The sequence below is a fragment of the Macrobrachium nipponense genome, chromosome 43 (genome assembly GCF_015104395.2).
Source record: "Macrobrachium nipponense isolate FS-2020 chromosome 43, ASM1510439v2, whole genome shotgun sequence".
Classification (NCBI taxonomy): domain Eukaryota; kingdom Metazoa; phylum Arthropoda; class Malacostraca; order Decapoda; family Palaemonidae; genus Macrobrachium; species Macrobrachium nipponense.
The window spans coordinates 37,187,379-37,200,840 of record NC_061104.1 but is presented as its reverse complement, the minus strand read 5'-3'; the positions used below and the strand labels follow the sequence as shown (position 1 = coordinate 37,200,840).

General features: G+C 39.0%; 1 protein-coding gene across 17 annotated transcripts in view; it reads right to left on the bottom strand.

Annotated features, from left to right (window-relative positions):
- The window catches only part of LOC135213655 (cubilin-like), a 244,559-nt gene that overhangs the window by 16,790 nt on the left and 214,307 nt on the right, over positions 1–13,462 (bottom strand). For 14 of the 17 annotated variants that reach the window (XM_064247703.1, XM_064247701.1, XM_064247699.1 and 11 more), the window contains 5 exons: positions 12,673–12,910; positions 12,069–12,283; positions 10,208–10,427; positions 3,994–4,229; positions 3,525–3,707 (listed from right to left, as the gene is read on the bottom strand). In XM_064247703.1, coding sequence (XP_064103773.1) covers positions 3,525–3,707; positions 3,994–4,229; positions 10,208–10,427; positions 12,069–12,283; positions 12,673–12,910 — 1,092 coding nt within the window. The remainder of the gene's footprint in view (positions 1–3,524; positions 3,708–3,993; positions 4,230–10,207; positions 10,428–12,068; positions 12,284–12,672; positions 12,911–13,462) is intronic. The other 3 variants (XM_064247708.1, XM_064247714.1, XM_064247713.1) reach the window with 1 other exon arrangement.

Below are 13,462 nucleotides of genomic sequence, written 5' to 3'. Positions count from 1 at the left end.
TGATAAGCTAAGTACCAATTACTTATTAGCACTTAAGATATGATTGCCAAGCCCGAAATCTCTGACAAAGTATTCTCTTCATCGAACCCAAGATACCATAGAGTGACACTCAACTCAGCCATAAGAGACATACCACGGCGCCAGTAGAGACAACTGGCGTTGTAATCAAAATTAAAAAGCATACGTCATAATTCCCAACCAATGGGAACACGATTTCCGAACTGATTGACGAATAATACCGTCATTTGTTTACATACTGTGTTTGGAAGGTATACTTTGGCTGTGGCTTATGTAGCCAAATTTATTTTTATTTTTGTGAATCACATTTTGAATTTACCAAAACATAGCTGTTAAACATGAATATTATAGTTGCAATTTATAAGAAATACGACTGTATTGTGTTTGTAGTGCTGCCCAGCATTCATGGTGTAAAGAGAAAATCCTGGATGCAAGGTATCAATATCAAGTGCAGAATGCATGGGGTAAAATTGAAAATTCTGAATACATAGTATAAAGAGAAAATCTTGAACTCATGGTATAAAGAGAACCTCTTGAATTGCATGGATTACATTTATGATGTAGGTCCTGACGTTTCATGTAACATCACTGCCTTAATGATGGCAAATTAGATTACAACCGCTGCGTGGCTTCGTGGTATGTATGCTCTTATGGGAAAAAATTCGAGTTGATTATCTTTGTATACTCTATAGTCTCTTCGATTGGAACTGAGCAAGACGCTCAAAGAATGAAAGATGGTGGTGCCAGGAATGATGAAAACAATAACCTAGAGCGTTGTGCATACTCTAAGATCCCTTGTACATTTTTAAGCTGCGCTCTTATTTGTGTGAACTGAATAATGTTTCATTAGAATTGATTCATCAGTAGTTGCTATGAAAAGCATCAGCTCAACTGAGCAACTTTTTATCAACACATAGCCGGTAAGAATGTGGCAAACAAGAAAGAAGCAACTCTTGCTTTCCTCGTCAAGACAGAAATGAAAACCTGACCAATTCATTTCTTTAACTGATGTCGCAGAAGTTATGGTCACTGACGCTGGAAATATGTTTTCAGTTATAAATGCTTATTTTGAGCTTAATAACACGAAAATCCTTCGATCGTTTTTAATTATTTTGCGCTAACCTAATTGGACATATAGTCTTAAAACATAGTAAAAACAAATGACGTCTTGTAGAGAACAAGTTTCTCAGTTATTGACTGTAGTACAAGACAGAAAAACGTGATTGCAATGACACAAAGGCTGATAAATATTTTTCACTATGTATTTAATTTACAATCTCAGTTTAAAAGCGATCAAGATCGAGTCAAATGCTCACGTTCAAACAGGAAGGAGAGAAAACTGTTGAAGAATTTTGGAAGCTGGAGCAGAAATGCACAATTCGTGAGACATTTGATTTGGACTAATGGGAACTCGCTTCCAAAAGCCCCAACTCATTAATCATCTGCAGAGCATTGCGAACAAGTCTCCGGTTAAGAAGGTAAAACTGAAATCTGCTACCGCGGTCTCGTTCCATAGAGGGTATGTACCTGGAGTTGCGATCTCTATACCAGTACTACATAGTTCGGTGGTCTTCCACCAGGGCGGCGTTGCAAAGCCTTGCGGCCATCTTTAAAGGTCTGGTTATCTGCAAATTGAACAGGAGCTTGGTGCAATTGTGACCTTTTTTTAATCGTTAATGTTCCATGTGTGAATGTTTAGCGTTTAGCGAGTAAAGGTTTAGTGAATGTTTATGAGTTTAATGAGAAAGTGTTCAGTGAATGTTTAGTTCAGGTTTTATTAAAGGTTTAGTTTAAGGTTTAATGAATGTTTTGTGAATGTTAGCGAATGTTTAGTGTGTAAGTTTTTCAGTGAATGTCTTGTGAATGTTAGTGTTTAGTAAGTTTAGTGTGTAGGTATTCAGTAAATGTTTAGTGAGTGTTCAGGGTTTAGTGAATGTTTAGTGTGCAACTGTTTAGATGGTTGTAAGTGTTTAGTTGGTGTTTAGGGTTTAGTTAAGATTTAGTGCATGTTAGTGTTTAATGAATGCTCAGTGTGTAAGCATTCAGTGAATGTTTAGTGAGTGTTTAGGGTTAAATGAATGTTAGCGTGTAAGTATTCAGTGAATGTTTAGCGAGTGTTAAGGTCTTAGTGAATGTTTAATAAGTATTCAGTGAATGTTTAGTGAATGTCTTGTGAATGTTAGTGTCTAGGGAATTCTTAGTGTGTAAGTGTTTAATGAGTGATTAGTAAATGTCCATTGACTGTTTAGTGTATAGTGAGTGTTTAGAGGTTTAATGAGCATTTAGGGTTTAATGAGTATTTAGTGTTTAATGAGTGCTTGGGTTTAGTGTATAGTGAGTGCTTAAGTGAATACTTAGTCAGTGTTTCGTGTTTAATGAATGTTTAGGATTAAGTGAGCTTTTAGAGTATTTAGTGAGTTTTTAGTGTCTTATGAGTGTTTAGTGTACACTGTACAGTAAGTGTTGATTATTAAGTGAGTGTTTAGTGTTATTGAGTGTGAGTGTATTGTAAGTGTGAGTGTTTAGTGAGTGTAGGTGTATTGTGAATGTTAGTGTTTGGTAACAGTATGCAAAGAAAGTTCTGTAATTTACAGGAACCATTTTGTGCTAGACAATGCTTAGATCCAAAAGCAGATGCTTAGGCCTTGACCATTATGGTTGGAGTGCTTAGGCCAACCTGTTTTTGTAAGGTAATTTTCTCTGTGAAATTCTGTCAAAATATAATAATAATAGTAGCAAAAAAGATCAGAATAATACTAGTAAAAATAATAATAGTAATAAAGTATATAGTACTCTGAGCTGGACTGAGACCTTTCAATATGGCCTCCCGAAGTCACACTCTCGGCAGGGAGAGCGCCACTCAGTGATTGACTCTCTATGCCTCGTTCCCGCCAATCGGCGACAGAAATACTGACCGTGTTTTGCTTATGTTTTGTTTACGTTTATGAATTTTGTTGGTCTATAATATCGACACTTTTGTTTGTGTCTCTGATATTTACAGTTTTGTTTGTGTGCTGACGTTCATCCCAAGGGGCTATAGTAGATTCACATCAACCGTGCATTTGATGTCTAGGCCAGTCCCTTACGACGCTGCTGATTGGTTGTTGATAAGCCAATCACAGGGCTGGAAACTCTCAGTCTCTCTCGAGAGTTCACATGGGTAGGATCTGTGTTCCACCTTTCCTGAGGGATGCGTCTTTCAAAAGTATCCCTCAGGGGAGGTGGAACATACGTCCTGCCTAAGTGAACTCTCGAGAGAGACTGAGAGTTTCCAGCCCTGTGATTGGCTGATCATCAGCCAATCAGGGGCGTCATAAGGGACTGGCCTAGACATCAAATGCACGGTTGATGTGACTCTACTATAGTAATAAACAGGACCCCATATTACACATAAACTGGTAGTTACCGAAACAGAGGGGCGCGGTATTAGTCTTCAGTTCTACCCCCAAAAATAATCACCCAAGCTACTTATGGATAGAACGGGACATGCAGCGACAGATCTTTACCTGCTGGGTTTCCTTCAACAGAGAAAAACTGAAACCACAGAAGGATTTTGTGGTAGGGTCGAACGTGGATGAACCAGTTGCAAGAGAAAGCGCCTCCGGAACGATCAGGTCCGTCATACTTCTGCGGCCAGTGAGGAGAGTGGATGATCCCGTACTCGGCGTTGCTGATGTTGCAGCCGCAGTCTGAAATAAAATGCAGAGAGAGAGAGAGAGAGAGAGAGAGAGAGAGAGGAGAGACGAGAGAGAGAGAGAGAGAGAGAGAGAAGAGAGAGAGAGAGAGAGAGAGAGAGAGAGAGAGAGAGAGAGAGAGAGAGAGAGAGAGATTATAAAAATGCGCAACGGAACAAGAACTGTAATGAATAATGGGTTATAGATATTTAGGTCAAGGAAGCACAACAAACCATTTCGTAAACGGAAATGCTTAGAGATGAGAGACCATTTTCATCGATCTGAAGCAATACCAAAATACCTTTGAATACAGTTTTTTGCTTCTTGATGAACTTGTATTCGGCGAGGAAACCACTCTTGACATTTTCTTCGTCAGTTCTCAGCATGACCCTCAAACCAACGGCGTCCTGCTCGCTCTCGGTGGGACCCGGGGCGGAGAATCCACAGTAGCGGCCGTTCAGCCTCAGTCGCTCCATATTGTCTCCTTGGGGCTTGTACACGTTGTAGATCTCGACCCAGTCCTCTTGGCAGTGGGTTCTGCTTGACCGGATAGACAGAAAGGTCTCTCGATTAGGGACAAAAAAGAGGTTTCTGCAAATATAAGGAGCTCTCTGGATTGTTAAAGAAGAAACAGTTTATTTTGCAAAAAACTTACAAAGTATAGCACAACAGGCAACCCGGGAGCGGTATGCGTATATACAAGGGAGAACCGTCTATAATGAGTCCAGGACTTAGAGATGAGTCTCTCAGATGATCTCCTCGACCGACATATCGTTACAGAACGCCACCGCCTGTTAGTGTAAGTAACTATTACCTACAATTAGAAATAAACTACTTTTTCTACTACTGAACAACATTCTTTTCCCCTCCGTTTTCGGCCGCCTCACGTCTAACGACCGACTATTTCAACTGTCACTCAAACTACCGGTTAAGCTGTTGTTAACTTTTGTTTTGCTGTTTCTAAAACTGATAATATTTCGTTTTTCTATCATCGATCTCTACCACTAACGACTGGTGCTTTTTTTTTCCTATCCTCGAATAATGAAATATGGTACTTGAACACCATAGGGTTGTGCGCTCCCCCCCCCCCCGTTTTTCTACGACAACTTTTTCGATTTCCTTACTGGCTATCTCTGACTCGCCAGGACTCGCTATATCGATCTTTTTCTCCTACTGATGGGTACCTTAAGGTTTAAAGGGATTTGTAACCCTGCCTGTTCACCTTTCCTTTCACCTTTGAAAACCATATCATTTCATTTGCATATCACATTGAGATCATAAATAAAGGCTTACCTTAAAACTCACCTTTCCACCTGCAAAATATTCATAAGCCCGTGCTGGCATAAGGCCAGCTTAATCTCAAACAACAACAACTACCGGGTGTTTCGAAATTAGAGCCCTCCCCCCATCCCCCCACTCCACAGAACAAATGGAAAGTTATGAAGTTTTCTGCTATAGCCTATCTCCAAGTACATTATCTTAAGTTTCTATTAAGCTATTTTTCATTTTATATTTCTTGTATTTTCAGACTGAGTGACGGATTTACATACAGCCATGGCAAACGACTCGGAGGAAATCAGATGGATTGACCGAATCCGGGCTACAACCTTCAAAGAAGCCAGGGATGTTGGCGCATCCTTCATTTCACGTTCCTGGATAGCTAAATACATTATAAGAGATTAATCCTTTGTTAAAAGAAACTGGAACAAAAATCCATATGACTGTCATTGCGAAAAGAGTGAGAATCTTAGAAGGCCTGAAGTCCTTTCACAGAAGTCAAAAGACATCATAGCTGAGGCAGTGGGTAGACCAAGAAAGTCTTTACGTAAATTGGCGCTTGAACTAGAAACAATAAGGGGAAAGAAGAGAAGTTTTAGTGCTGTATATCGTGAGTTGAAGAAATCTGGTATCAAGCCATTTCATGTTATCGGCAAGTCCAACATCACTCAGCAACAGGAGGAAGACCGTGCATGGTTTTGTGGTTCATTTCTTAAAGATTGGGATGAAGCTGACTTTCTCCATGTTGCCGCATGAGATGCATTCTTCATTTACACTGTCAGGAAGCCAAATCATAAAAATGACATCATTTGGGCTGCAAAGTTGGATGATATCAGCGATGATGTGCGCTATCGCCAAGTTGTGAAATTTCCTGAATGTTTGGGAATTTTTCTCAGTTTCACAGCCAAACGGTTAATGTGAATCATCAAAGAAAAAGGACAGTCATGGAATGGCGAATACTTCAGAGAAACTGTGCTGACTGGTGGAGTATTTCCTTTCCTTAAAGATACTGAAAATGAGTTCTGTTGAAGAAGTCACATTTTTGCACGATACCACTTTTTCGAAGGAGCTGCTTCGAAAAAGTGGTATCGATTTCTTCTGGTCAAGTGAATTTCCAGGTAGTTCCAGACCTTAATGTGTGTGAAACATTGGTAGTATGATCGTGTTGAAGCGCGCACAGTGAACTATGATGGTATACCACGCCTCGACGACCTACAAAGAGAGGTGACCGAAGTGCTCTGGGAAATGGAGTTTGAGTGTGAGCGTTTTTTTTTGCGATTTGCTGAAATCATATCCCTCAAGAATGCAGGCTGTGGTCCAGGTAGATGGAGGCCACACAAAATATAATACTCAGAAAGAAACTTAAATAAATACCTGTTCTGAATTACTTTTGTTTTTGTTCATATCAATTTTAGCTTATGCTGTAAAGGGGGTGGGGGGGGTGGGGTGGGGGGCTCTAATTTCGAAACACCTGTATAATGAATGGCATTGGCTGCGGTATTATACGTAGCTACATACCTTTTCCACCCTATTGATGACTAGTTGATATGGTACTCAGGCAGTATTACAAAATATAAATACTTACAAGCAACTACAAAGGAGAATGACAATATATTAAGTAGAAATGACTCGTGAAAAGATTCAATTAGTTGTTACGGAGGTAGCATGCGATTTAATTCACAGTAATTAATGTGCAATTTGTTACTTTAAATCATGTTAAGACTTACATTTCAAATAATTGCTTAACTGAACGAATCACATTTAGACGAAGTTTAAAAAAGGGGGTTCAGGAAAATTGCAGTTTTGTGACAGTCAGAGAACAGATCGAGCTTCATTCTTTCCGGCCGCGTGGCAAAGCACATCTAGATCGAGGCACCTCCCTTCTCGGGAGGACACCTGACAGTGATCAGGAGAAGCAGAACACAAGGGACAAAAGGCCAAATTCATCATATTTTTTCCCTTTTCAAGTAGATTTTCGGGTAAAGTTAGAACTGGGACGACTTAACAACATAAGGAAGTCATTTGTCACAGGCTAAACTTCAAAAATTTCCCTAAACCATCGGCGAGGGTTCAATTTCTCCCATTAGATGATATTGGGTCTGAACTAAACATATGATTTGCTTTAAAATCGTAATTCACATATAGCGGAAAATGCTACTCAGGAGATAACAAGCTCCGGGACTGGGTTTAAAAGGCACACTGAAAACAATAAGGTGGAGGCATGGTCTAGATACAACAGGTCAGCCAGCGCGCAGCTTTGGGTATGAATCACCAATACTGTGACGTCACGCGCCCTGGTCTCTCACACGCGGTTAACCAAAAAACAATATGCTAACCATAGTCGTATGGTAGACTATAGGACTTGCTGTTTGCCCATATATCTTTTTATTCATTCATTCATTCTACCATTGATAATGCCAAGGAACTGTGCAGTATTTGGCTGTTCTAATACACGTGAAAAACGAAAAACTCGAATATAAAATACCATCGTTTTCCAAAAGAAAAGCCATACAAAGACCAGTGGGTGCATGCCTGTTGTCGTGCTGACAGAGTTAATGTCGTGTTCTCTAATGTTCCCCATTTAATCAAATTAGTAAGAAATAGTTTATTGACTGGTTTTTTCCTTAATAATGAAGAGTGTATTTCAGCTTCTAGCATACGAGAAATACTTAGTAAAACCAGACTATGGGCATGCATATAAGATCAATGAAATGCATTTTAATGTAACGGGTCAACAAAGACAGCGCGTTACATTAGCGGTGCAACTGGTGCCTACATCATGTGCCAATTCAGTAAAATATTTAGGCGAAAGGAGACTGTTGAAGTGTCAAAACTGGAGTGAAACGTCCGATTTTATTCTTTTAATAACGAATGATTGGCTAGACATCACGAATTCTTCATGCATGTATGGAGAGTTTGGTAAAAAGCAGTGCTTTTGGTATTGATGTAGAAAAAACTAACAGCCAAATTAAATTGCTCAAGGTCATCGAGTTAATGAGTTAAAAGTCCTAATGCAAAAAATATATATTCCTTCTGGAGAAAGGAATAATTTTTTCATGTAAATCCACCATTGCTTTATTTAATGTTAAAGCCTCTCATAGTATTGGCTACCTGCTGACACAAAGATTAAATCAATATTGCCTTGAACATTTCTTTGGGTGTATAAGGCCATGGATGGTCACCTTGATTATCCTAATGCAGTGAATTTTAAAGGTTCAGGCATAAAAAAATTGTTGTTAGGGAAGGAAATGAAGGTAATAAGTGAAAAGTGTAATATCACCTCAGTTGAAAAATCCTTTGAATCTCCCAATGAAGGTGAGTATGTAACAAAAGAAAGGGAGTTAGCATTAGAAATATGTATAACAACACAGATGTTTAGAAATTTAGATTTTGACTTAGGAAAAGATGTTTTTGATGAGGAAGAAAACCTTGTGAGAGCAAACACAGAAATAAAAAAAAAGATATCGACGGAGTAATTGAGAAGGAGGCTCTTAAATACATTGGGGGATATATTGTCAAAATATTTTGTGTGAAATACCCTGAGTTAGGAAATAAGAATAATGAAGTACCAAGGAGTGATACTTGGATAGACTGCGTAAGTAGGGGGAGTTGTATGTACCTTCTAGTCATTTTTTTTTCATAGTTAGTAATAATGCAGGAGATCTTTAATGCTGTACACGGGAAAGCACTCATAGAGGGTAAACATTGTTTTAAAAAGCTTTACTTTGAATTGAAAAAGCTTAATATTGAAGTTCCTGGCGATGTTATAGCTTTTTATGTAAAGATATCCGTATATTTTCGAATGAGATATCTTAATAATTTGATAAAATATAGGAAACGTCAAGGGCAACCATGCAGGGAGGCACTAAGAAAAAAGATAAAAGTTGTAACTTAATAAAATCTTTTCAAAATGCAAATGTTATTATATTTACATTCTTTTGACACTTGAAAGATCACATTATCAAGAACATTCGCTTCCAAAAAGATTCTTGACGGTGTGTTAGACATACGTTCTTAATGGTTCTCACCACCACGCTCCTTCAGATGACGTAGGTGCGCAGAAGAGGCTTAAAATTGGGACGCTGTCTGGCTGACCTGTTCTATCTGGAGCGTGGGTGGAGGAGAAACGTTTGAAAGAAAATCGAAAATTCCCATCAGTAGTAGTAAGAAGGAATTATCCTTGAAACGGCTCTCTCACTCGTTCTATTGTTCCATTTTATGGCGTTTCTTTTTTTTATATTTTGCAAATGGTAGCAAATGTTTTTCATAAATTCTATACTATTTTTGCTCACTTCTTTATGGAAGTGTGCCCACTCTCATTTTCTTGACTTGAGTACATTAGTCCCAAGGAAATCGTTTTCATTTCTTCTCATTTCAGGAAGGGACGTCTCTTGGTGTTCTATCTTATAAATTGTTATATTTTATAAGTTTGGTGTTTTAAATACGAGTTTTCCAAGTACTGTAGAAGACAAGTATACGGGGAAGTCTCTGCCTTTCTAGTGCTCAGTCAAACTACGGGAGAAAAGTTGACTTCTCGTTTAGGGTTGGCTGTGCTTATTTGCTATGTCTTGTCACGTTCGTGCTAGCATAGTAACTTGACTATAATTATCACCACCGATAAAGTAATCATCAATTTCATTGCCACTTCTCTTGATAACTGACCAAAACGGTGTGATACGAGTCCACTTTTCGAACCTTCACTCCTGAGATATACTACAGAAACCCAAAACAAAATTTGGAACGGAAGTGCGAAGCCCTAACTACGCTACGGTAAGGTGTAAGAAACGCTGTTCAGGAAGACAGGTAAACCTGATTTCACAGTTATTTCTAAAAATGCCATCGTTAGACAGTAAGGGCTCCTTATATGGCATATTACGGTCGTCCGACAGTACACAAACATGGTTCACCTTTCTGACCTATTTTAGCTTCATATAACAGACAAAATTTAAAAAACGACTGAATTTTTAGTACCATGATCTGGCATCAATCGAGTATAGCTTAAGAAACCCTTTTCAGTTTAAAGAAAAGGTCCTTTGCCAAGATTCTGACTTAATTATGGTCAGTTTTGATATAGAGTCCCTTTCTACTTACGTACCTGTGGAGGAAACTATCCAGATTATTTAAGATAAATTAGTCCCTCTTCCTAACTCTGTTTTTAGTGGTTTAAATAAAGGCGATTTTTAAAAGTGTTTACAGTTGTCGGTGCTGTACGAAACCTATTGTCAGAGACGACTTACCCGTAAGTGACGTTGTCTTTTTCACTGTGGACCGTGAACTGATCGAAAATGAGTCGCACTTGCTCTTCGGGGTTGCTCTGGAATGTGTACTGGCAGATTGTATTGGACGGGTAGTTGGAGGGGTGCCTCGGGGAGTTGAAGGCCCCGGTCTTGCGACTGGAGCTGTAGTAGGTGAAGATACACTTCCCATCCGGGGAAGCAGTGCCGGGTATCATGTACTCTGCAAGGAAAAAACACCTTTATTTGAAGAGCACTAGGCAGGGAAACTTGATGACGGGAAAAATAAAACTTTCATTAAGAGTAATGGCTCTGGTATCTTACGTTCCGTTCTATAACGCAAAAAATAAACATCGTGACTTTAGTAGTATTATGCCCGGAAAGTTGAATTCTGAATAGCTTTTAATAACAAAAATATAGAAACTCTTTTCTAAAGTGTACTGGGCCTGGTATCGTGTACTTAGGAGAGAGAGAGAGAGAGAGAGAGAGAGAGAGAGAGAGAGAGAGAGAGAGAGAGAGAGAGAGAGAGAGAGAATGAAACTGCCTTTCATTAAAGGGTACCAAACCTGGTATCAATTACGAGTATACAGTAGAAGCTTTCATTAAAGTTGACAGGACTTGATGTCTAGTAGTATTTTTGAAAAGAAAGTAGCAGCATTCTCATAAACTGTACCAGACATCATACATGTATTCTGTGAAAAAATCAGCTTTATAAACTAAATCAGGTTCACATAAAGATTTCCAGCAATGTTTTACTCTCTTGAATCTTATCTGGTGGTTTGCTGACTTTTCCACAGAATTGAGGAAATTCAGTCTTTTATAGAACAATTGGATTTATAAGAATACACTGCGTTTAAGTGATGACTTTCGTCTTTTGTCAAAGTAATAGAAATGAAAACACTTCATAGCAAATGTGGCGAGAAGCAATGCTAACTTGAACACCTATAAATGAACAAGTAGCATTCTTGAGGCCCTTATCAAAAGCTTTGTTAAAATGGTTAGAGATATTAGTATTGGCACTGGGCGCTTTGAGAAGTTTCGTAACACCTTAATCACAGAGAAAGCCCGGCAAAAGCAGCGATAAAGCCACACCGCCATCACAACCACTTCCTCACCAAAAGCAACAAACGAACAGCAATAACAATGACAAACTAGAAGAGATCACTTTTAATATCAACAATGATGGTCATAAATTGTTCTGCACCACTGGTCCTACAAGGAGTAGTAGTAGTGTTATTCCTATTTGGATCATCCACAGTTCAAATTTCTACATACCTCAGACAGATATGAGTGGTGTTAAATCACAATCCTATGTTGGGTCGACCCTTTGCAAGAAAAATCCACGAGGATTCCGATTCCAGGCAGCATTATCATTGCAATGGCGATCTCTGAATCACATTTCTAGTTTCGAAAAATGGAGCAAATCAAGTTAGAGAAGTTGGAGAGTCACGTGGAAAGCGACCAAAGGGGATAATAAACGAGTAATCCCGAACGGAGCCAACTTCTCTCGTCAGTGGCTTCAACTCGAAGCACGCAAGAGGAAGATAGATGACTCTGACACGACTGCCATTTCTGACGGCATGTGTACAATCTTCGAGCTAATAAACAAGACACACTGGAGTTGCAATAGTCCGATGCCCTAATGCCGTTCTCCAGCCCAGGCCAAAAGAAAGCATGAAGAAGGAAAAGGAAAGAAGAAGGGTCGGGGTGGTATGAAGAGGGTTAGCGATAGGTCTGATTCCGGTGCTCGAATGTTAGTACTACATTTCAGTGAAGAATATCTATTGGAATTTTGCACACATTTTCGCACGGCTACAAAATCTTTTTCTTTCGTAACTTCTGAATCTCTCGTCTGGATGTTTACCTGTTTCGAACTTGTAGACAGCTTTGAATCTTCCTCCTTGATATTTTCCTGAACTGAAGACCATGACTAATCTGGGTCCAGAGGATACAACGGTCTTTGGTAACGTTTTGCCGCAAAATTCATCGTCGGGCTGATCGTAGGCGTTTTCTGTCTCTTGGCCCTTCAGGTATATCCTCAGGTATCCATCTGAGCAACTGGAAAGTTTCGACCAAGAACTGTCAGCAACGGGAGAAGGGAATATGACAGAGATTATAGTAGGTCAGGTTATGTTGGACACTCGTTATTTAAAAATATTTATTGCCATCATAAGAATAATGATATTCATCATTGTAATACCAGTTAGCAATGACTAGGAACTAGTTATCTTATGTCAGTCAAAATTGGAAGCTTATGGCAGGCTTATTACTAAGTTTAATAATGACTTAAGGCAGGAGGTGGGGGTTTAATGCCGCTATGCAACATGCGGATGGCCATGACCTGCCTAGCAGAATTTGAAAAGGAAATAAAATAAATATTCGCATGACATGGAAACTCAGAGCTTAGAGCTAGATCTGAAGAAAAGAAAAAAAAATGGTGTAGAAAAGCAATGAGAGCAAGGACTTACTTTTTGCCATCTTTGAGCTCGGCAGGTATATCGAATCGATCAAAAAACTGCAACTTGACTCGTTCTAGGTTTTGGGCGTCTTGAAGCCCGTATATGAAATAACGACAAACAACGTTGGGGAGGTACGGGAAGGGATAGTTGGGACTATACACGGTCCCGTTGGACTCCTTTTTGCTCAAGATGCGCTGATCACACTCCGTCCCTCGTATGTGCTCAGAATCGTCTTTGCCTATAAAATCTGTCGAGGAGAACCAAGGCTTAGTTAGGTCATTATGGACACTTGTTTCATTAATGAGTTAAGAGAGTTGGTCAATGATATTGAAATTAGTGCAAACATAGGTCAAATGAAGACTTGATCATTTTACATACACGTGCAAAGAATTATATATATATTATATATATTTATATATATATTATATCTATATATATATATATATATATATATATCACACTTGAAAAATATGCTGATGAGCTCCTATTTTTATCACAGTTATAAAAGCTAGATAAGGAAAGATTCAGGCTTTCTAATTATTGACTTGGTATAAATTGAGACCCTACTGTGAAACTTAAGGTTAATCTTTAAGGTCAGTAAAATATTCAAGAGGGCAGAGAGATGAAGCAAATCTCTGGCCAACAAGTGTTCATGGAAGGTGCGACGAAGACATTCCCCCTATACTCAATGACTGGTTATCTTATCGCTAACACCTTTTAAGAGAAACACGAGACCATTAAGTCTTGCAGTCTGCCTGCATGTCTGTCTGTCTGGTCCATACGGAACGAGGCAATTATG